Here is a 24,189-nt window from a genome sequence, read left to right as displayed (position 1 = left end):
TCCAACTAGCTGGTTCATTTTAGTGTCTACAGACATACTACATCCTGAAAAAGACCACTTGCATCATTTAATGAATGAGAATCAAACAACCATCATGCCTTTGAATCCTTTGACTACTTTGAAGACATTAGTTACAGAGGTTTTAGTATTGTGTGTGTTAATATTAATAAGTTTTCTCTGATTAAAATTCTTTGTTCATCCCTAATATATTCCAATGTGTTAATTACTCCTCATTTAATGAGAAAAACTAAAGCATGATATAGATATACTAAATTAAATGAGCAAATGAGCAAATTAGCATGTCAGCACAATCCATCCTAAAATACTAACAATACTGGTCAGTTTTACATGTGACCTTTAGCAGTTTCACTGTTTTTTAAGCACAGGTGTAGACAGTTCATCTTCATGTGCAAAACATAAGACGTGCTTTTTTTTTTCTAAATTAAATGTAATCGATCGATCGTTTGCCTTTGCTGCACCTGAGTTATGGAACAGCCTCCCGATTGACTGTCCCCGCCACTAACACATGACCCTACGCTGTGTCACTGCATCATTTCATGTCTGGCACTGATCACCACCTGCACTCATGTATATATCTTTCTACGTAGCACTCATAATTCTTATTCTCATGTATATATGTTTGGCACTGATCACCACCTGCACTCATGTATATATCTCTCTACGTAGCACTCATAATTCTTATTCTCATGTATATATCTCATGTATATCTCATGCACATATCTTTCTTTCTACATAGCACTTTAATTCTTATTGTCTGCACTGAAGCACCGCAGCAATTTCCTAATGTTGTAAACCTCAACATCTGGCAATAAACCCATTCTGATTCTGATTCTGATTCTGATTGGCATTCGGGAGTCTGATTCTATTTTTTCCTTTAAAGCACGCCTTAAAACTTATCTTTTTGAACTTGCCTTTTCTACCCGTTAAATGCTGACTGTTAACTGCGACCTATTGCATTAACTTTTTACTATTCCTTCATTCTTGGTGTTCTCTATCATGCGGCACTGGGTCTGCTATAATCTATGTGCTGCAGTCCATTTTATTAGTGGCTTTCTACTGTGAACATTGTCTGCTGTTCTTATTATATTTGATATTAATGCTCTTAACTGTATTATTTTATTGTTTTTCTGTAAAGCACTTTGGTATGCCTAGGCTTTTAATGTGCTCTATAAATAAAGGTTGTTGTTAAAGGTTGTTGTAATCACAATTAGCATCACAATTAGCACTAAACCTGTAAATCAGTTAGCATGTCTAATTTAGATATTCTTATCGTTATATTTTGCACATTGAGAAAGGAACTCCCACTGAGAAATTTTGTCACTGTTCTCTTGGTAAATACCCAAAGTAATTTTTTTATGCCAAAACCCAGTTTGCAGTGCTACAAGTTATTAGTAAACCAGGCCCATAAAATATATATCACCAGTCTGTCACAGGGGGATCATATAGAAGCAAACAACTCACACGCACATGAATGTGTTTTGCCGTACCTGGTGAGAACCCAAGTAGGCACAAGGAGATCATGCAAACTCCACACAAAAAAGACCCTAGCCAGCCACTGAACTTGAGCCCAGGACCTCTTTCTACAGTTTCCATAGTTAGTAATTGTCCACTTGATGTAGTTTCTCTTTTTTCCGTCCTTGAATGTATTATAGACCTCTCAACAGCACCACTTTGTGTTACTATGCTCATTGAACATCATCAGCTGTGACAAGGTTACAACACAGAGGGAGTTATCTTCAAGCCCATCGAACTGATAGCTCTCATTATTTCCAGTCTTTGTTGTGCATTTTAGATAGTACTTATGGTCCCAGACAGGCTCTCAAAGTCTCCCGTCTGGCTTAAAGAACTGGAGGATGTTTTTGGAAGTTAAAATAATTTTACATTTCAAAAACAGAACATTGGGCTTCACATAGAATTCCAGTTGTTGCATAGCAACAAGTTCCAAGGCTAGTGCTTGCTCAGAGCACCATTTAAAGCAACAAGCAAGAAAAGAAAAGTAAATAAATGTTCAGTACACAGAAGGACTTACTGCCATAGTTTCTGATGGAGAAGTTGGAATTCTCACTCGCCAGACTGAAAGTGAAGGCAACTGGCTGATCATCTTTATCTGTGGCAGTCAAGGTTCCAATTATCTGAGGAAAGACCAAAAAATGACTCTAAAATTAACCTTTCTGCACATTGACTGCACATTTCTGCAGTCAATGTGTGCAGTCCATATATGTAAATTATATATGTACTGATTTATGCAGACATGTATGGCATGCATGTGAATCATTGAGTCATCGACTGCCATGTACATGGCACGTGGCAAAAACACCATTTTAGGTTGGGATCCAAATTTCAGATTATGTATATTAAAGTCACAATTGGAAAAAAAATCAAATAAAAACTTAACTGTAAATAATGGAGAAACCTATTGTAGCTTCCCAGGCTCCGTTATTGAGGAGACAGACAGTTAAATATGCGTTTAGGCTTTTATGTAAAATGCATTCATTACCCCAGCTCATCACATGCTTGGCTTCACGTGAGTTTTAATTCAGAAGACACATCAACAACAATTCAGCATGATCTGTTGGCGTTTAGTTTCCATTAAGATGCATCCTCTAATAATAAGAAACAAGCTTCTCCTCATGTTTTCTCCTAACCTGACACAGCAGATGGCTGCCTTTCCCCGAACCTGGGTCAGCAGAAGATTTCTTCCTGTTAAAAGGGAGTTTTTCCTTCCCGCCATCACAAAGTGCTTGCTCATAGCAGATAATTTGATTGTTGTGGGATTTTCCTGAATATTTAGAGTCTTTACCTTATAGTATAAAGCCAATTGAGGCTAATGTTTTTGTGTGATTTGGTACTATATAAATTAAAAAATATAATTAAAATCTATAAATAGTATAGATATAAAAACGATCACCTCTTACCGTATTAGACTCGTCGTTCTCACATATATAGATGTCGTCAGCTCTGAGTTCAGGTTCATTGTCATTCACATCCTGAACATTAATATTAACTTTTACAACTGACTCTAAACCTAGAGAGGAAAGAAAACATCACATTAATGACACGTCTAACAATGAAAATAGTCCAAATAAATGCGCAAAAGCTGCAAACAGAGACTCAAGAGGGCATTCAGTAGTGATAGTATAATTTAGTCTCATTCAGTATTTGCGGAGGAGATGCAAATGTGGAAACAACTGCACTTTTTGTTTCTGCAACACTTTGTGTCATTTATCTTAAAATACTGAAGCCACATAGAAATGAAATATAAAAGTTCTTAAACTAAGGATTTAGTTGTCATTTACCTTGATGCGCCAATGTAACAGTGACTAACTATGCTGGAGATTAGTGTGTATATCTCTGTCACTGAAGGACTAGATTAAAGGTCAAGTAACTGAAAGCATTTCTATTTGTGAGCTGTTTGTTGGACAGCTATTTTCGTCACATTAAAGCATCTTTTACATTTATTTTATATCACTGATGTTCTTTTTGAATATTCATCTTTTGATAAATATGTGAGTCTCTTTTTTGTCTCTTGTACTAAGATTTTGAATCTATCTTTAGTACAGAACATGTACTGTATACCGAGGACCTTGTCAAGCTCAGGGGACCATTGTCTTCCTTAAACGCTGTGACAAGCCACTAAAATAGATCTCTGTATTTCATTCATTGCTGATCTAAAAATATAGAGTTTGGTTTGGAAGCTGGAAGTGAACAAAGAGGCAGTCTAATGTGATTTTCCTGCTTACTCTCTCCTTCTCATGTGGGTCGACCAGGTGTTATGGTGGTGTGTTAAGTCTGTAAAAATCCCTGTTAATGTGTTACACTCCCATCCTTCAATAAATCTACAAGAGATGTTCAGCCAAGAGAACAAACTGTCTTTTTTGGCCTTTGTACTTTAACTCCCTCCCTGTATGCACATTGCTGTTGTTGTAAAACACGTGGTTTCAATTTTTCATGTGAGGATGTATTGTTTAGAGGAAAGGGATTAATAAACCCTGTACAGCTCTTATGAGAGTGTGTGACATACCACTTGGCTCCTCTTGCGCCTTAACTTGAAACATGTGTGTGGGCTTATCCTCTCTGTCCAGATTTCTCAGAGTGTACAGTTGACCTGTGAGTCGGTTGATACCGATAGGACAGTCCGGCTGCATGATGGAGAACCTAAACAGAGAGACCAAGATCACTCTAACAAACACTTTACAGGATTAGTAACACTATTACTTATTTTGGGGAATGAGTGCAGCATACTGTATGGTTTTGTTGGCTCTGTCAGGATCTCTGGCTTTGATGAATCCTATGTTGTTCACATGCATTTCTTCCTTCACGTTAAAGCTGTACATGTCCTCAGAGAAGATCGGTGGCTCATCTACATCTAACACGTTGATGTTGACCTGGCAATTTTAAATGATTTAAATGATTGCCAACAGTTTAGACCAACATTGGAAATGTAATTGTACTAGGAATATGAAACTATGAAATGTTTTGTTTAATTTTTTTTCTATAATCCTTTACACAGCATCACACTGTGTCCTGCTAATCCGAATCTGTGAAAAGTATTTCTTGACAGTGAAGCATTAAATACATTCCTCAGCATTGATTCTCTTTTTTTAGAGAATGAAAATCAAGTCGGCAACTGTCTTTGAAGATGGCTAAAGTGATCAATAAAATAAAGTAAATAATCAATTTGAACTGCAAATCACAAACATTCACTTGCTGACTCATGAAAGTTACAGTTGCCCTGTTTGATATTTACCTGTGCACTGGTGATTGCAGCGTTTGTGTTGTCAGCGGGAGTTTGGACATTTTCTTTCATCCGGACAGTGAAAGAATAGCTGTTTGTCTTCTCAAAGTCCAGAGCCTAGGGAGCAAAGATAGTGTGAGTGAGTAAGCAACATGTCAGTGCTAATTAGATTAGAATTGATAGCTGTGACTCTAAGCTTCAGTGCAGAGTCAATACTATCTTTATTACATAAATATACAAAACAGTGTTCGTAGTGGAAGGTTGCGCTCTTTCAAACATTAAATATTTGAGATTTTTGTTGTCGTTAATTTCCATTTTTTTAAGGCATCTGAAATTAGATTATGCTGTTTGCTTAAAGTTCTCACTAACACAGAACTCAACTGTATGCTGTGTGAATCTGATGCATTTGGGTTCTGTTACAATTTCTTTCAGTCTTCCACAAAATTAATAGTAGTCCTTCAACAATATGTTACTCTTTAAGCCTGTCAACTTTAAATCTTTTGACCTCATTTTCCTTGTAGGTCTTTGCTTGTAACTGGGGACACACTGCATTAGCACCTTAGTGGTTTTTTTCTTCATAAATGTGTCTTGTACACCTGCATCAGTCCACCAAGGACAACTAACGATTTCAGGTGCAAAAAGGCTGTAAATGTCACAAATCAGTCTATGCAACCTGTGTAGCTCACTTTCCTCAATTTTTAAAAGGTTCTATATTTTTGGGTGGGGGGCAACAACAACTTTTAGTTGCAAAGTTTTATGGAAACATTTTTACATTGGCAAATATAAGAGCTCTTACTGTCATATTCACATTGGCACTATAATTTATTTGCTATGTATTAGAAATACACAGATATTCTTATTTTTTCTGGCAGACTCTTTTATCAGTGAATGGGACACTAAAGGTAGAGAGGAATATTCTGCTAACTGGATTATTCATGGTTACAAGGATAGTCAGTCCCAAGGTATCAAAGGCATTTGTAAACAGCTTAACAAGAATAAGACCTTAACCACAGTGTGGCCAACAGCTGGCTTATTCTGTATGTGTAAACACAGCTGTTGAGAAAGATGAGAAGGGCTCGAGAGCTGAGGGGAAGATTGAGGTACGATTTGATTCCAGGCCAGCAAGGGTGCAAGCCATTACAGAGCTCATTTCATTAGAATACATTTCCAGCTCTCTGATGTCCTAAATACTTTATCTGAAGAGCACAACCCAGTGAAGTCAACCTGCTAGAAATCCCGCAAGCATAAATATCTTTAGAAACCAGAAGGAGGCCAGATTTCAAGTCAGTCTTAAACACGTCACACCTTATACATCCTGCAGGAAAAAAAATCTGAAATTTGACATTGCACCTTTTAATGTTATATATAATTAGTGGCCATGCGGTGGCAGAGTATGCAGGAAGGCTTCAGAAACCACTTTGAAAATGTCAGTACATTAGTATTTTGAATTTGTGGAAATCCTGTCACCATGCTGTGGCTATGATCCTCGTTGGTAATGGTAGACTGCAAATCTATTTTTGTGCTAAAGCTGTTTGGGCACGAGGTCCCATCAATTTGGATGCTGTAAAAAGTGTGAGGATACAACACTTCCCAAAACACTCTGATTTACTTGTGTACATATATAAATAAAAATAAAAGCGAGTTGCCCTTTATGTATTTTAGGATATGCATCCATTTCCTGGTGCTGCATGGAAAGACTAAGCCAGTTTACATAGCACATTAAAACGAAATTATTGATTTGATTACATAATATTTATGCGCAATATGTGTTCATGGGGCAGCACGGTGACACGGTGGTTAGCACTGTTGCCGCACAGCAAGAAGGTCCTGAGTTCAATTCCACCATCAGGCCGGGGTCTTTCTGTGTGGAGTTTGCATGTTCTCCCCGTGTTTGCGTGGGTTCTCTCTGGGTACTCCGGCTTCCTCCCACCGTCCAAAGACATGCAGCTTGTGGGGATAGGTTAATTGATTAATCCAAATTGTCACTAGGTGTGAATGTGCGAGTGAATGCGAGTGTGAATGGTTGTCTGTCCCTATGTGTTAGCCCTGCGACAGACTGGCGACCTGTCCAGGGTGTACCCCGCCTTTCGCCCTATGACAGCTGGGATAGGCTCCAGCGCCCCCCGCGACCCTGAAAAGGATAAGCGGAAGCGAATGGATGGATGTGTTCATGAGGAAAATGAACACACTAATAGGATTTTTAAAAATCTATGTATTGCAAAACAGATGGTCATCAGACTGATAAATCTGCTTTTACAAAAGTAATAATATTTCACTAATTTCACCGTTTTTTGTTTGTTTGAAATACAGAAAGAAAACCCACATAAAAATAATGTCTGATGCACATTTATAATATAAATTACTACAATCCGTAGCAATGGGTCAAGTAGCTAATTGAGTTTATAAGCCTGGTACTGATTAAAATTGATCATGTATAATAAAATTTTTAAAGGCAATCACTCAGGAATGGTGCCACTCCTCGTGGTAGCATGAATGATGAAATTTCACCTTTATCATATTTTGACCAACAACCAAACAACTTTGGCAGAATAACATGTTTGAATCAAGTTAAATAAATAAAAGAATAAAATGAAAGTCAAGGTTTGTTTCAAAATAATTCAAATTAATCCAATGAAATCATCATGTCTTTTAAAACCATAAAATAAAGATGAGGTTGAGCAGGTCAGAGCTGTTTGCGTGCACAGGGAAAAAAAATGCTGGGAACCATGTCTCTATTTTATCCCCAAACTGGAGACAGCAATTACAAGAGAGAAATCACTCTCTAAATGAATTATACAAAAATATGGGACAGCCATGGCAGTTCAGGAATGTTAAATTGAAATACAACAGAGAATTATACGTCAAATATGGTTGCCCCACATTCCTCTTATAAGCCAAACAGGAAATGAACCAGCAGAACTGTTGCACAGGTTCAGCTGGGTAGTGATAAACATAGCTATATGCATTAATTGTAGTAAAAATGCTGATAAACGTACTTGTAATTCCATCAGTTAGACATATCCATAATATATACTATATAATACTAGCATGGATTTTATTAACATAAGATTATACACGATTGATGGGAAAAAAAACAACTTATTTTGTTATGGCTCTCTTTCTACCATTTACACATAAGTCTCCTACCTCTTTGAGCACGAGGTTTCCATCCTTGTTATGGTTGGGTTCAATATTGAATATGTTGCTATTAAGATTTTGAATGGTAAATATGGGCTCCTTGTTCTGAATCTCATCTTTATCCACCAATTCCAGAATCCCAATCGTCTCATCCACCTTGTGGTTTTCTGGAACGTTCAGATCATATTTTGCTGTGGATGGAAAACACACACTAATTAAGACTGAATATTTCTGTTGATTCTGTACAATTTGATAATGTAATGCTTCTAATGGTTCTAAAACCTGACTGATGATAATCTCTTCTTTTTAAGCATCTCTTTATCATTACTGTAAATGCTCATAAAACTGTTCCTTACTTCTGGTAAAAGAAGCAATGTTGTCATTGATGTCAGTTATCTTAATAGTGACCGAGGTGGTGGCTGTGCTGCCAGAGGCCAATCCTCTCATGTCCTGAGCTTTAACCACCACCACATACTCCTCCCTGGTTTCCCGGTCCAAAGTGTTTATCTTGCAGCTGATCACACCTGCAGAGGGACAGAGAAAGAGCGAGACATTTGGAGAGGGTGTTATCTTTCAGGTCAACTCTGACTCATATTACAGTAAAAATAGCTTGAAACCCTCAAGTGATCCTGAATTAATTTGCCAGGATGAAAAAAGGCCGCTAAAGCATGGCAAACATGGTGGGTACCACTGGAGTCAGCCTACCTGTGATGCTGTCGATTTCAAAGGCTGAAATGTCTCCATGGGTCAAAGAGTACCTGAGTTCTGCATTAGCAGTGGTGGGGTCGTCTGCATCAGTAGCTTTCACCTCAACCACTATTCTTCCTAGAAGAAGGAAATAATATACATGTATGATAGAAATCCTCATAGTAAATAGCTGATCATGTTCAAGTGTATGTGTTTTGCAGATGTCAAATGGTTAATGCTTCATGACTAAGTGTCAACACTGTAATTAAAGTCACCGACTTGTGTTTTTCACAGCGAGATGTACTAATGATTGTGACAGGTGTGAGCATAATGTTTCGTTTTGCTTAGGATTTTCACACTTCAGTCTATTTTGAATCTGTCTCATTACCCCTGTTTAGCAGATGCCACATGCATACTTAAAAAAAATAATGTTTAGCAACTCTGAAAATTGTGTTTCTGTACCTTTTCTTTCTGAGTTTGGGTTCCTTCCTTAACATTAACCACTACTTGAGAGTGTGATGCCTCATTATACTTCAACTGGAAGTCTACATTGTAGATTATAACCGAAAACCCCTATTAACTCTACACCACAACCTTCCTTGCCATTCAGCCATTGTAGGCTGCGTTAACCTCATGTGTGGTTACAGTTCTCAGGAGGTGCACGTGGAAGGCTACAATCTAGGGTTAAGAGGGGTTTCCAGTTACATCGTAGGTTTCCACTGCACAGTTAAGGCACGAGGCAGTACAGATAAACGTAAATGCATGAACATCTTTTTTAACCTGAAATAAGCTGCTGGCAATTCCTTCTACAAAAAAAAAAAAAAAAATCCTTGATAATACTTACCTATTCTAGACCTCTCCTCAATGGATCCATTGTATGATTGAGTGAAAACAGGAGTGTTGTCATTGATATCTGTCACCTGGACAACAAATTCTCCAGGGTTTTCTATTCGGTTGCCATATGCATCTGACATCATAGCAGTCAAATGGTAAGCATTCTTCTTTTCTCTGTCCAGAGATTTGGTGACAAACAGGTCTCCTTTATTATCCACGATGAAGATGTCGTTTGCTCCCTCACCTTCTATTTTAAAAACCCCACCTGGGTTACTCTTGTCTGACTTGAGCTGAGAAAGAAAGAAAATAGACCTTTTAATAAATTACTGCAAATAAACTATTCTGAAAAAAAAAAAAATTCAGATATGCATGAAAGAGATTCTCAGCAACAGATAGTGCCCCAGATTCACTTTGGATGTTATAGCTTCAACCTGAGGGGGCGTGGCAAAATACCAAAATGCTTTCTCATAGACAGCCATGGCAAGGAGAATGCTGTTTTTGACTCTGAGGTGAAAATACTAATATTAATATACCCGTCCTATCTTGAGCGGAGTCACAACAGGTTTCTCCTCTTCTACATAGAGAGAGTTCCAGATCCAGCCTCTTTTTTGCCGGAACAGCACAGGATGGGATTCCTTTTTGACAATGTCAGCTGGGCCGAGATTCTCTCTTTCTACCCCAGGAAGTCCAGAGTCTTGAGCAGTGATGACGGTCAAGGCCATAGTGGCCATAAGTCCTGTGGTCCACTGCTGGAGCCAAGCCATCATCTGGACAGAAGAGGATAGGATCAAGAAGAGAGAGGAATGAGAGGAAGAGGGGGTAAAAGAATAAAGATGAAAGAAGGAAGAGGCAAGACAGGAGTAAAGGATGCAGAAAGGAACATTGGGGTAGTAGAAAAGAGAGAAGAGAGAGGGACCAGAAAGGAACAGAGAGAGGATCACATTAAAACCACTTATCAGCTACGGACAGACCCCTTCACTGTGCACGGGTGAGACTTAGAGTGAAGGCCAAGGACTCTCTGTCCTCCCCTTACAGTCAGCTACTGAGCTCGAGGTCTAGCTATCATTTAGGACCAGGGCTCTTAAAGCTTTTCATCCTGGGACTCCAATGAAACATTTAGCCCCTCATCATGGGACCTGGAATGAAAGCACATCACCACTGTGGTCATATGGGGATCTATTAAACATAGGCTTGTGACCTATTTTAGGTCTTGACCCACTGGTGTAGTGCGAGAGAGCGGCACAGACAGAGAAAGAGAGACTGACAGAGATGCTACAACCACTTACGATGTCTGTCTTAATCAGCCATTAGAAAGGCCACTTTCCATAAAGGGACTTTTTGACATTTGGATTTCTGGATTTTCTTTCTGGATTTTCTTTGTTCTTTTTCAATATAAGGTAGCTCGGGTTTTGTATTCAAAGTTGAATAATTCCGGCAACTCATCCAACAGCTGTAGAGACATAATACTCAAAGCCAAAAAGTTAGCCAACATCATTATTATTCATCAAAAATGTTTGTACAAAGCAACTATAATTAATATTAGAGATGGCACGATACCACTTTTTTATGTCCGATACCAATACCGATATCATAAATCTGGATATCTGCCGATACCGATATGAATCCGATATAGTGTAGTTTTTAATCAATAAAACAGTTTTTTTTTTAAATATCTTGCTGCATTTCATATAAGTTCATACTCAAGTTTAAAAAAACAAACAAACACTAAAGCTATTCTGTTATACTTGTATGCAAAAAATACACTGCACCCAAAATATTTCATAGTTCAGCAATACTGATCAATCTAATAAACTTGAATCCTCCATCCTCCCTATTCTGGTATTTTAAAGAGTACTTAGCGGAAATATTAAGCAACCTAACTAATAGGGTTGCAAGCTCCCAGCAAAAAAATAAAAAATAGGGAACCACCCCCCACCCTCCGCCTCCTGATGCTTAATCACCGTAATCAACTTTAATTTAATGCACGTGTAAAAAAAAAAAAAATGCACAGAAATCAATTATTTTTCCACAATAATTAAATAGATTCAACATCTTTCTTCAACAGAATTGCAGACAGCACAGATGGTACCTTCCCAAAGGAAAAAGTACTATAGCTTACTAGGGTATATATTAGACTTAACAGTTACTATATACAGTAATGGACTTCTATACATTTTACATCAGATCAAAACTTTGGGTGTAAGATTCAGATAATTATTTATTAAAAGCTACACATTTTAAATGAGAATAAGAAAGAAAAGTATATCTTTGTATCCCCACTTTTCCCTGTTAATGCCCTATCGGCCCCCCTGGCTATACTTTGCTAGACCCGCCCCTGCACAGTTACCAGCTGTCAGCTAAGTAGAAAAGGATCCTGGTGTAGAAAGTAATATTAAATACATTCTAACAATAGCCTATCAAGCTTAAACCTGCTACTGTTGTTTAGCCTCTGGTTTCCTCTTTCTGGTGCAAAGTAGGCCAAAAACAAACAAGAGAGACCTGAGTCGCGACAGAAAAGCCGATCAGCTGATCATTGATCAGTTTCATGATTGAAGTAGCAGCAGGAGAGGGAGGGGGAGAGAGAGGCACTCGCTCCATATATGGGTTGTTAAGCTTCACGTGGGAACACTTTACAAACATTCAGAGATGAACTTACACACTTGCTTTACTTCCCTCTGGGATAACTTTCTCGGAGATGAAATGCTGCTTCAAATGCTCAACCAGACCGCTGACAGGTCTCACATACCACAGCCGCTCTATCACATGACATACTGCTCCTATGTGCTAAGGTTATGAGCCATGAGTTACGCCATGTCGCAAGTTTTGTGAGGTGCTTTCGTGATATTTAATAGATCGGATTACATTTTTTTTTATTTTTCTCCGATATTCGATCCAGTAATTTAGGTCAGTATCGGACTGATAATAATATTGGATCGATCCATCTCTAATTAATATATATGAGATTTTGCATTGCAATTCATTCTGATGCATGAAAGTTAATCATGCTGCTAGTGTAGTTAAAAATATAAAAACAATGGGATTAAAGACATTCATAATACACTGCACGGAAAAGACTGACGCAACCTTCAGATCTAAAAAGTTAAACTAATGCAGAAAAGCCTTAAACCTGCATTATTTCTCATTCCCAGCAGGGGCAAGTGCTCTGGTTGTGAAAAGACAATTCTATAGAAGTCAACAAGAAAACACTCTCACTTGATTTTTGACTTCAGTAGGCATTATCCTGATGTCTTTACTGTATGGTCCCAATTGTTTTGCATCTTCTTTATTCCAGAATGACATTAATATTTAAATGATGGTTCCTTTCAAAGTTAGATAAGCGAAAAAGCAGGATATGAAGTAGGGACTGGCTACCTTGTAACTGACAAGTCACTACACTATGAGAGTGCAAACCCTCACTCATCGCTTCTGATTTCAGTCGAGCGATATTACCAGTATTAACTGATATTGACCATTTTACATACCTCAGCTTTTTTCCAACACTTGTAAGTCTTACTGTTTTCTTACATTTCCCACCACTTCACTCATAGATTGCATCATAAACCATTGATGTGGTGTGTACTGTAACACATGCAAGCGATTCGCATTTACCTTGACCCAAGCTATCTAATCATGAACAACAGCAATCATTGGATTCATTTATATCAAATTCAAAATTGCTTCCATTTATCGTAAAAACTTGGGCCCAACTGGCACCTCGTTTGATTTATGGCTTTTGACTGATTACAAGTTGGAAGGCGTTTCAGTGCGTTGCATCACTTCTTCCTGCCTGCAAGGCATTTAACACCATTTAACCAAAATGAAAGTGTATGTGGTACACAAACACCAGCAGTGCAGCAAATCTTCACTTTTGTTGCCAGTCTTTCTTATACTGTTTCACCCTCTCTGTCTGTGTTTGTCTTCCCCATCGTTCTTGTCTCCCCCCACTGGGCCCTATCTAATAAAGCAGAAATGCCAGGGAAATAATCTTCAAAACACTTTAGTCTATATGCACTCTGTACTTCAGTAGATATTTCAGCACAGCCCCTCGCCATCCCAGCAGAGATTAGTGCATCTTATTGTCTTCCAGCCATTAGCAGCATGGAGGAAGAAAGCAAGATTATGATGAAGGGATTATACTGGCACAAAGTCTCCTCACTCTAATGGTCTAATCTCATATTCTGCTGACCTCCCATGACCTCTTCACACTGCTCCCCACAAATCAGCTCAGACAAAGACTTAGTAGTGTTTTTTGGCCTTTAGTTGACGTCCCTTTGTTTGGGTTTTATTTTTTTCTCTTGTGCTTTCTTTCTTTAGTTTCCTTTCAGGACTAAATTAATTAAACAGAAGTGCATTGTGTTCTATTGCAGTCTAACAGAGACTTGAGTGAACATCTGAGCACCATGTTCATAAAAGTGCATTTGTGCAGCGCTAATAAATATTTGTTTTTCCTGGCTGTGGATCCCCATACGTCTGTCCCCATGGGCAGGTAATAAACACAGTGTGATCAAAATGAAATTAAAAGTTAATACCACTGAGAAATAATGTTGCCTCCAAATACTTTAATTTCACTTGCTATTAACCTTCTTTTGCTTTATGATTTTTGTTACCTTTAAGTAGCTTCAGCATCTGTTTTCCATAACACTGTTATTCTATCTTCTAAGTAAACATTTTTTTTTATTACTTTTACTATTACTTTAAAGCAGTAATCCAAGGATTTGGTGATTTGATTTGATAAAATTACTATTTGTGTCGCTACATTTAAATTTTCCTGTGAGGGCAGTTTTAAATCTATCAGGCAACCTACATTTACCTTATTGGAAATGTCCCCCAATCATCAATCACATAGGCTGATGATAAGCACCTGTAAACACCTAAAGTTAGAAACACTGATGGATGGGTAAATGTGACATCAGAGGATACAAGGGAGAGTGTGAGATAGAGGCAAATGATCCGCTGGTGTGACCCTTGTCAGGATCAGCCCCCAAAAATGAGGAAGACTTTGATCTTCGGGTTCAGGCAGCTGTGGCAAGTAGCTGTCTGTTAGGCATCACCTTTTCTAATTTGAATTACTAAAGTGTTCATTTTTTGTTTGCGGACAAGTCAGCATCTTCCGGGCAAATTATGGGAAACCATGGCAACGACAAGCATGGCAAAGCTGCCAAGGAGGTCTCTGTGAAGCACCTTAAACCCCTTTGAGACCAATTTTATTGCTAGCGACAGCCAAAAGCTTCTACCTTCCACTTGCCAAATGGTCACAGAAAACAGTCCTTTGGTCTCTAGACCTGCGTGAATGGAGCTTTAGCAACTGATTTAAAAGCAAATGCCAGCAATCTCCAGTATCCACTTTCAGTCAGTCAGGTCTAGACACTGGTTGCTTCAGGTTTCTAGACCTGTGGTAACTGAAAATGAATTTTGCACTAATTAGCAAGTATGTGTGTGTTTGTCTGTGGAATGCAGCCCTACAGTCTATTACTGTAGCTTGCCAATCAAGCTTGTTAGCTGATAACAGCAACCCATTCCAAGTAGGATCACTTCTGGCTCCAACATGACAAATATGCCAGCCTTGAGGTTTTGAAACATCGGTTTGGGCCACAAACCAATAAATGATGCACGGCTGCTACAGCTGTCTCTTATGTAGAGTTGACAAGAAAAAAATGTAAATGATGATCATGAGGAGAAGAGTCTGAACCTATCAAATATTGCCCCTTTTTTATTTTCATGCAATACATTACATCTCAAAGTTTATCTTAATTATATTTCAGGGGTGAGTGTGATGTCACAATGCCGATCTGTAAATGGATGACAAGGTGATTTATTTCCCATTCATTCCGCTCCTTATTCATTTTTTTTCCTCTGAAAAACTGGAAAAAAAATAATAATATGCATTTGGTCCCTTCAAACATTTACATCTTCAGTAAATCATATATTAACAGTACATTTCTAATCACTGTATCACCTTTGTTTAGTTTGTCAGCTTCTATGCTTCTTCTTGACATAATCTGAACAAAGAAAGCAATCACACTTTCTGTTGCCTTTAAAACAAAGAACTGTACTCACTAAACTTGCCTTACCCTAAATTTGAAGAAGAATGTTAGCCAAGACTAAAGCTAAAATAAATACAATTACATTAAAACAAAATAAAATAACTCAAAACAAAATTATTTGAGAGTTAATCAAACTCATTAAACCTCCCTAAATTTCACAAACACCATAAATGAAGCAATTTAACATATAAAACATATGCAGGAAAACCTCTTAGGTGACCAAACCTGTGATTTGTCCCATAGCTGCTTAAGAGGACTGCGACTCATTCAGTGTATTTTGATGGCAAAATGAGCTACTTAACTATTAGAATTTTTACTTAAACAATTGTTGACTTCATTTATGTTATTCCTGAGCAATAGAGTTGAAATAAGCACTAAAAAAAATTAAAGAATTGCTTCACCTTAGTCTCAGCAGCAGCAGGGGACTTTTTAAACTGACAACTCAAACATTAATGGAATTGTGAAGGGTAAATCCCCACCTTAGTTCATAATTTAGTGAGTACTTAAAAGTAAAAGACCGAATCAGAGATTGGCATTATTTTGATTCCTGTGATTCACACCTACTTGTTCATTTTGTGAGTTGTATGTTTAGCCAATATAAACTAATATACCACAAATATAAAGGAGTTTAATAATTAATTACTAATAACCATTAATCATTATTACCTTTATAACATTTCCACCTTAGAATGTTGACCAGCAGTTAGAATGCTGCCCTTTTTATTTATTTATTTATTTATTTATTTATTTAAGTGTCTCCACAGTGTAATAATTTACACATTTGCCTAACAACCGAATGATCCCCAATTCAGTCATGGAAGGAAACACAAGTCCCCTGGATTGTGTCAGGAAAGGCATTCTGTATAAAAATCTCCCAGATCAAATATGTGGAGCTTCACACTGTGGCAACTAAAAGTAGCTTCAGATGAATAACAATAATTGTTTGACAAAGCTGAACTTTAGCTGTGATTGCATACTGAAAAAAGAAAGATAAAAGTCAAATATCTCACCATCACAACTAACTTTTACACAGAAATGTCACACGTACATTCACAGTTATTTCTGACAGAGAAAAAATCTGTTGGGGGCGTTTTCCCCAAAGGGGCTTTTTTTTTTTTGAAACAGCAATTCCTCCTTCTCTTTATCAGCAAACAGGAAGTGTAAACACAATGCCTTCTGGGAAATGCTGTCGGGTCTACTAATGTGGGGTCATCATTAGTAAGTGGACACACCCTTCCTGGGATTCATTCCTGCTGCTGACTGTACATTTGTCTCAGTTTCAGACTCAGTGTCTCACTGTGTTTGACTAACATTTTGTATTTTGTGTCATTCCTTTTTTAGTTTCCCCATCTCTTTCTGCCCATTGACACCTCGCTGCCTCTCTTCCCTCCACGTCTTCTTTCTTTTCTTTTCTCTGACAGTGCTTTCAATACATTTTTCCTCTTAAAAGTCTCCACTTGTGGCTTGTTGTATCTCTCAAGGTGAAAGATGCATGTTGTTTTCATACAGTCTATTTCTGTCCCTGTCTATCATTCCTTCTCCCTTTTCCTTTTCTCACCTTTTTTCTCCCTCTTTCCTTTTCTCCACCCCCATACTCTCTCTGTCTCACCTTAAAAGCAGATCTATATGGAAGCCCATTTCCGCCACTAAAAAAAAAAAAAAAAGCTAGTATCCATAACTCGAAATTTCGAGTTATTTTCTCGAAATTTCGAGTTATTTTCTCGAAATTTCGAGTTATTATCTCGAAATTTCGAGAAATATAACTCGAAATTTCGAGTTACTTTTCTCAAAATTTCGAGTTAGCTCTGCCAATCAAAAATATACGTGAATGAGGTCGCTTTCTTGTTACCCGGAAGCATATGGCGCAGGACCGCGCACTCAAAAACGGATCCCAACAAATTAAAGTATGTTTGCTGATAGTAACACCATGTGATTCAGCTAATAACACAGGGATTTCATCATTTGTGAAGCCAGGCTGAAAACACTCAGCAATCTGTGCATTCACGACTGGATGTAATACCGGTAGCTTAGCTGTAGCATTTGTAGCTGAGGGCTTCAGCTTCCGGGTAACATGGAAATGACGTCATTCACGTAGATTACTGATTGGCAGCGCTAACTCGAAATTTCGAGTTGCTTTTCTCAAAATTTTGAGTTAATATGTCGAAATTTCGAGATAATAACTCGAAATTTCGAGAAAATAACTCAAAATTTTGAGTTATGGATCCTTTTTTTTTTTTTTTAGTGGCGGAAACGGGCTTCCATAGATCTAGCACCTTATAAGAACCCAGATAAATAAACACACCAGTGCACCCAGTTTACCCAAGTTCACCCCTTTTTTATAGTTTAACTCAAGTTTTTTTAATTCTTTGAATTAAAAATGTAAAAACAGACATGCAGATTGATGTATGAAAAGTTACAGGAGTTTTCAGTTTAAGTGTATGTTTGTTTGTTTTTTTAAATACATGACAGTATATATATAAGCTTATATAATAATCACTTTGTAAACTGCAAGTGTCAGACACACAAATCTCACTTGAGGATTATACAAAGTTATTTATGGCATCATTTATCAAAGGCATCTTTCGGAGCTATGAAGAATAAATAACATTCAGGAATATCTGTAATTACATCTGTACATTGTCCACAGGCAAGTGAGTGTGTGTGAGTGTGACAGAGGAGCAGAAACAGACAGACTCAGAGACACAGTTGTCATTCTCCGGGATGTTTTGTGACTGGCAGACAGATCTGACCTAGTTCTTCAGTCTACCAAAGGCTAAAGCACAGAAGCGAGTCAACAAGACTTCATAATCCTAGCGGTCGCTGAAGGGTATTTGAAGTTCACGTTGAAGTCCTGTTGTCGCGTCTGTGTTTTTGAAGATGGAAATATAATTTGATTTAATCCTTTCTCACTATGGTGGGACAAGAAATCTGTCTTTCCTTCAGTCTGTCATTCAGCATATCTTGACACTTGGTGGATTTGAGTCAATGACTTTTTCTCACAAAGAAATTCAGGCAGATTTGGATTTGCAAGAAGTTAATTACACTTACCAAGTTTACTTCTACTTTTTCCTATCTTTGTTTTTGACTTATCCTAAACCAAAAGTTTTAATTAAGGGTGCCACAGTGGTAGGATGTCTCCGCGACTCAAAACACCACCTCTAATGGGCAGGAAATCTGAAGACAAATCTTAACCTAATAACTCATAACTAAATAACTAAAACATTTAAAATGACTAAAATAAAAATGTGTCCATTCAAGTTTAACTAGTTCCAACGCTCTAAAATCACATCACTTTTTTTAGTTGTTAAAACCAATCTGGTCTTGAGAAGTGGCATCTGTTCCTCCAGTATTAAATTGACAAAGTAAGATCCTTGATGATGATGATTCCTTTCAGATTCTTTTTGCCATAATATAATAATAATATGTCTATAGATGAAATTGTAACTAATTTATGATTTCAATATGCATAACTTGAGCATATAAAATCAATATTCAGTAACATCTGTCCAATGCTTGTGTTGAAGCAAAAGATCTCAACAACAAATCACCACATAGACATCATATCTTTGCTGTGGATAATCATCATCTGTACCTTTAATTAAAATAAAACTAAACGTTTGTGTGCAAAAGCGGGATCATGTAAGTGGCATTTACATGATAATCTATTAAAGTTATCAGCTGGTTTATTTAACATGGAGGTTGTCGTAAAATGAAGCAGGTTTAGTATGAGATTTGCTTGGACTCCAGATCACGACCAAGTTGTTGATTCTTTTGAACAAATTCTCATAGCTGAGAGCTGGCGAAAAGCAAAGCAGAGCTGGAACCATTTTAATGAATTCTATCTCACTTTAGTGCTATTATTGATCACATTTAAATTCATGTCTTTATCTGTTCTGTCTTCCCCAAGTTTGGATATTTTAATCATATTTTGTACATTAAATAACAAATTATACATGCAAAGGGACACTAGTTTCTTTTTAATGAACACATCACCATCAGTCTTTAGGTTGTGTTACACAAATATCAGTGTTTGGCACTATTTAGCTTTTTTAGCCGTTTTTGTCACCTTAAAATCAGGAGGTTGTTTATTTGTGGGCAGTAGGAATGCAGAGTGATTTCACAGTCTCAGATCTGTGATCTTCGCCTATTGAATAGTGTAGTGTGTGTTGTAGAGATTAAAACAGGTTTAATCACAGAGCAGCTTCTAACAATCTGTCTGCCAGAAAGTCACACCAGGAGTCATTCACACACACACACGCACACACAGCGTCCTCGCTGACACAGTCACTGGGTCACATCAGACAAATCCCATTTCCATACAGTGAATTGGTTATGACTGATGTTGGCCAGCTTATAAGCGATGGTGATAACAAACAGTCATTTGAAAGTAATTTAAAGCCTCAAGTCTTATCCTCATTGGTTTGGACTCAGCTGTCAGCCCCTCTGCTGAAGGCAAATTTTGCAACTACAGCGCTACATAGCAGATAAACAAAATAAATGAGTCTAAATACTGGACTTATGAGTTTCCTTTCATATTAAACATAATTTAAATGACCAAAAATACTATGAGCAATATTTATAATCTAATTATTTCTCAAAAATCGAGCTTCATCTCCAGTAAATACTCCATAACTCTAAGTGGTGCTGACTGAATGTAAAAACAATAAATACATGAATGCTGATTTGCCAGATCAGATCAGTTTGCTGCACTGGAAAGCTTTTAATTCCCCACAGTGGGCATAGTAGTGTGGGAGCTGGAGACCAGTTGGATTATTCCTCACTTTTATTCTTAATTTTATTGATGGCATTTTCCTATTAATCAGTTTCTCAAGCGATCACAAAAAAAAGAAACAAAAACATTTAAAAAAAATCTGAAGTAACAAATGACATTGTGGAGATACACAATGGAATAAGGTCTACTGTGTAAAACAAAGAATACAGGTCAGTCCCTTTAAGTAAAACCTTAACTGGGTCTTTCAGTAGTAATCAGTAACTTCAGCTGAGCTAACATCGCCACAGCTGGACAGCTTGTCAACCACACTGACATATCTGAATGAATGAACGGCTCTAATCATGAATCTTGTGTGTTTGTGTGTGTGTGTGTGTGTGTGTGTGTGTGTGTGTGTGTGTGTGTGTGTGTGTGTGTGTGGGAGGGTGAAGTCTCCCAGATGGCACCCAAAGGATTTCTCTCTCCAGGAATTAGACCACTGGGTTTAGTTGCATCAACGGCTTTCAATGTAACAAACAAATCAAATCACTTCTATCACTTTGAGCCATAGATCCAGAGTACTACAAAACAACTGTTCCCATATATACAGGGCATATATGCAGGTACACAGAAACACTTTGTCTGTGTAGTGATAGCCACAGGCAACTACAGCACACTCTGAATAACCTAATAGAAATTAAAATTTTACTGTAAGGTGTTATTTTCTCTATCCTTTCATGTACAGTTTGGCTTGAAAGGTTGATAAGAGGGAGCCTAAACTCACTATAACGCAAGGAAGTCTTCAGCTCACAAATTGACACCACTCAACTGACAAGAGCTACGCTACCTTTTAATATTAGATGTGCGTCATACTTTGTTTCATCAATATTTAATCGCAAATGAACTTGACATCAGCTTGACAGTTAAGTTTTTTTTTTCATTGTTTAACTCCTCAAAATTGAATAACTGAAGACCACCCGGTGAACTGAGATTGGTTCTAAATTTTTCCTGCTGTGTCTCCGGATCATCCTGTATTGTTTTAATGGTTATAACCTCTTGTCTCCAGGAATGACAGTCCAGCCTCTGGGGGGGAGAACAGCACTCAATTACAGCATTCAAATCTACACAGAGCTGTCCGAGATCATTGGCACAGCATATGTGAACAGTGACGGGGGCTGACAGCATGTCCTTAAAAGGGGTTATAACCATCATTTTCAGTTATTTCTGTACCTTCTTGGAGGCAGTTTTACAAGTATTCATGAGCATTTCACCCTGGAGTGAATGGGAAAGTAGCCTGTAGCGTTTTAAAGGGATCTGGGCTACATTTTTCTGGGTACGCTGCAGTGCACTGCTTTTCAATCAGAAAGAACTGCTTCACACTTTCCATTTGCTGAACATGAAAGCGCACACCCTTCACCAACTCACATTCTCATTATTCAGGTACAGACACACACGTATATAACACACATGCACAGTATTTTTCTTTCCAAGACATAAAAAGAGAACTTACCAGTCAAACTGAAGTCGAAGCCAGGCAGAACTGCTGTTCAGATCTTTGTCGAGGTATAAAATGAAGCCCAAATCCTTCAACGTGTTCACTTGCTCAGACTTGAGTTATGCTTTATTAATTTCGCAGGTAGAAATCAGTGGTTGGTGGGTGGTCATGAGCTCAACAGAGGCAAAAACCACCTACTGATACGACTACTTCTTTTCCTCTCTCGTACTCCTTTTTTTTCCCCCTGATGTAGAATGAGAGCAGCAGGTGTACAAGCAGGGATTTCTCTCTTTGTTAGATTTTTACTAGGCTTCTGTACAAATCCCTTCCTGGACTGCCAGAGAGATAAGAAAGTCTGTGATGATGAAAAATGGGTTGATGCCTCTTAAGTTGTATCCCAGAGATGGATTTCCAAAGAAAAACTGAGAATCAAATATAAAAAAAACCCCACTCATCAGATAATTATCAGTTTTTACTCAAGTGGGTATTACAGTTGTCTCTTAGTTAGTAAGATTTTTATCAAAAAAGTAAAAGCTCCAGCTACTCCAACAGTGGAGTTTTTACCCCAAAATGTCTTTGTCACCCTCTTTCTCTTCTCAGGTTGTCGAGGTTTTTCCGCAGGTGTGAATCCAACAGGTTTCGAGTCTCTCTTGTTCTCTTTTCCTCTCTCCCCTCTGATGTGGTTTTCTCATCCAAGACCCAAAAATGGTGAACCACAGCTGTCTGACCGCAGTCCTCTCTCACACAGGTCACTGCCCACTTCCTCTTCCTGTTATTCTGGTCAGTGTTGTCCGCTGGTGCTCCCAGCTACTGCTCCTTTTCCTGTCCTGGAGGGGAAAACAGAAAGAGATGGAGGTATGGGGAGGTATTGGTGGATTGGTGAAAAGACAGAAAAAAAGGGAGAGAGCAAGAGAAGCAGAGAGGGAGTGCATATGTCAAAACAGCTCAAAAACACTAGGAGAGGCAGAGAAAGCAGCCGGCTCATGTTCATGAAGCAGATGGAGTGAGTGTGTGAGATAGGAGAAGGGAGGGAGGGTGATGGAGAGTAAGGTGAGAGAGGCGTTACTTCTCGGTCCTTCTCAGAGAGCGGGAGAGCGACGGGGAGTGGGGGAGAGATTTATTATTCATGTGTGTGAGATAAGGATTAAGTTAAACAGGTTATTGGGGATAATCCTTAGAGATTTCCCCACATGAGGCTAGTAAATATTTCAGAGGGCTGACTTTGTGTGTGTGTGTGTGTGTGTGTGTATGTGTGTGTGAGTGTATCTGACAGAGAGATGTCGTCTAAGCTGGAAAATGAGATGAGAGGGACGCCTTGCCACACGCACGCACGCACACTCACACACTCCTTATCTTACTCCCCCCGTCTCTTCGGGGGTGAGTTGTTCGTCAGTAATTTGGCGAATTGGACAGGAAAGCCGGCTGTGTGTTTTTAAATTGAAACCTCTCCTGTGGCAATAGCAGTCCAGCCTTTCTTTTTCACTCCCATCTCACCCTCCCTCCCTCTCTCTGTCATCTTTTTCTCATTCTCCCCGTTTGCTCTGTCTCTTGTTTCTTTTATATTTTATTTTGCAGTTTCAGCTCAGTTCTACATAAAATATTGTCATTTCATCTGGGAGCAGCTTTTCCAGACATCATACATCAACATTTACTTTAAATCTACTTTATGTAGTACTTGTGTATGTACAGTCTCTCTCTTGCTCTCAGTTCTCTGATCTGATTAGTGAGGGCAATACTGTTATTTTTTTCTCTCTAGACACAGTCCAAACTTTAAGACAAAAGGACTGTTTGTCATTGCTTTTCAAATAAGAAACAGACGGCCTTCACAAAAACAATGCAAGCTTCTTCTAATCAGGAACTTCTTTAATTAATGAAGGATTTTCTGTGAAGCCTGTGCTGTGTATGTTCTATACAAGAGGATTACAGACTTTATAAAACAGACAAATGTCATGTATGAGGCCGCACCATCCCAACAACAGACTGTTCTCTCTGTTGAGGTCAGGAAAGCGATTCCGCTCCCTGAAGACCAACACAGAGAGACTTAGGAGGAGCTTCTTCCCGCAGGCGATACGGTCTCTCAATCACACCACCACACAGTACTGACCCACACATATGGTTCTTACACACACACTGGACATTCTGGACTTTGTTTTTGCACAACACTGGTCACTATATTCTTCATTTCCAGTTAATACTTGTACAGCTGCTGTTATTGTGTATATATTTATTTAGATTTAGATTTCTTCATACATTCTTATATAGTTCTATATTGTGTATTGTGTATTTTGTTGTACAGTTATTTTATTTTCAACTTTAATTTATATATTTTATCTTATTCTTCCCAGTTAAATTTACCCTTCATTCTAATTTGTGTTGTACAGTTATTTCATTTTTAACCTTAATTTATATTCTATTCCTTCCTAGTTAAATTTCCCCTTTTTAATTTTTCATATTTATTTCCTATCTTATTCATAGCCTTTCCTTTTTTGTTTTCTTTAGGTCACGAGCAGTTGTCCAAGCATTTCAC

At 38.0% G+C, this 24,189-nt stretch overlaps 1 protein-coding gene across 2 annotated transcripts in view; it reads right to left on the bottom strand.

Moving 5' to 3' along the window:
* Positions 1–22,652, bottom strand: part of cdh5 (cadherin 5) — a 37,866-nt gene extending 15,214 nt beyond the window's left edge. The window contains exons 1-12 of one of the 2 annotated variants that reach the window (XM_085369640.1): positions 22,227–22,652; positions 21,678–22,084; positions 9,949–10,182; positions 9,426–9,705; positions 8,600–8,719; positions 8,251–8,418; positions 7,904–8,085; positions 4,769–4,873; positions 4,264–4,406; positions 4,043–4,176; positions 2,937–3,046; positions 2,051–2,153 (exon numbers count right to left, since the gene is read on the bottom strand). In XM_085369640.1, the coding sequence (XP_085225766.1) occupies positions 2,051–2,153; positions 2,937–3,046; positions 4,043–4,176; positions 4,264–4,406; positions 4,769–4,873; positions 7,904–8,085; positions 8,251–8,418; positions 8,600–8,719; positions 9,426–9,705; positions 9,949–10,182 (1,579 nt within the window). In that variant the 5' untranslated portion in view covers positions 21,678–22,084; positions 22,227–22,652. Of the gene's footprint in view, positions 1–2,050; positions 2,154–2,936; positions 3,047–4,042; positions 4,177–4,263; positions 4,407–4,768; positions 4,874–7,903; positions 8,086–8,250; positions 8,419–8,599; positions 8,720–9,425; positions 9,706–9,948; positions 10,183–21,677 lie in introns of both variants that reach the window. The other variant, XM_085369641.1, reaches the window with a different exon arrangement.
* Positions 22,653–24,189: the final 1,537 nt, after the last annotated feature.

The sequence above is a fragment of the Diplotaxodon limnothrissa genome, linkage group LG13 (genome assembly GCF_057381915.1).
Source record: "Diplotaxodon limnothrissa isolate DT_005_m linkage group LG13, D_limnothrissa_male_GT1.1, whole genome shotgun sequence".
In the NCBI taxonomy this organism is placed as follows: Eukaryota; Metazoa; Chordata; class Actinopteri; order Cichliformes; family Cichlidae; genus Diplotaxodon; species Diplotaxodon limnothrissa.
Note: the sequence above shows the minus strand (reverse complement) of the source record. Positions and strands in the feature narration are given on the sequence as shown.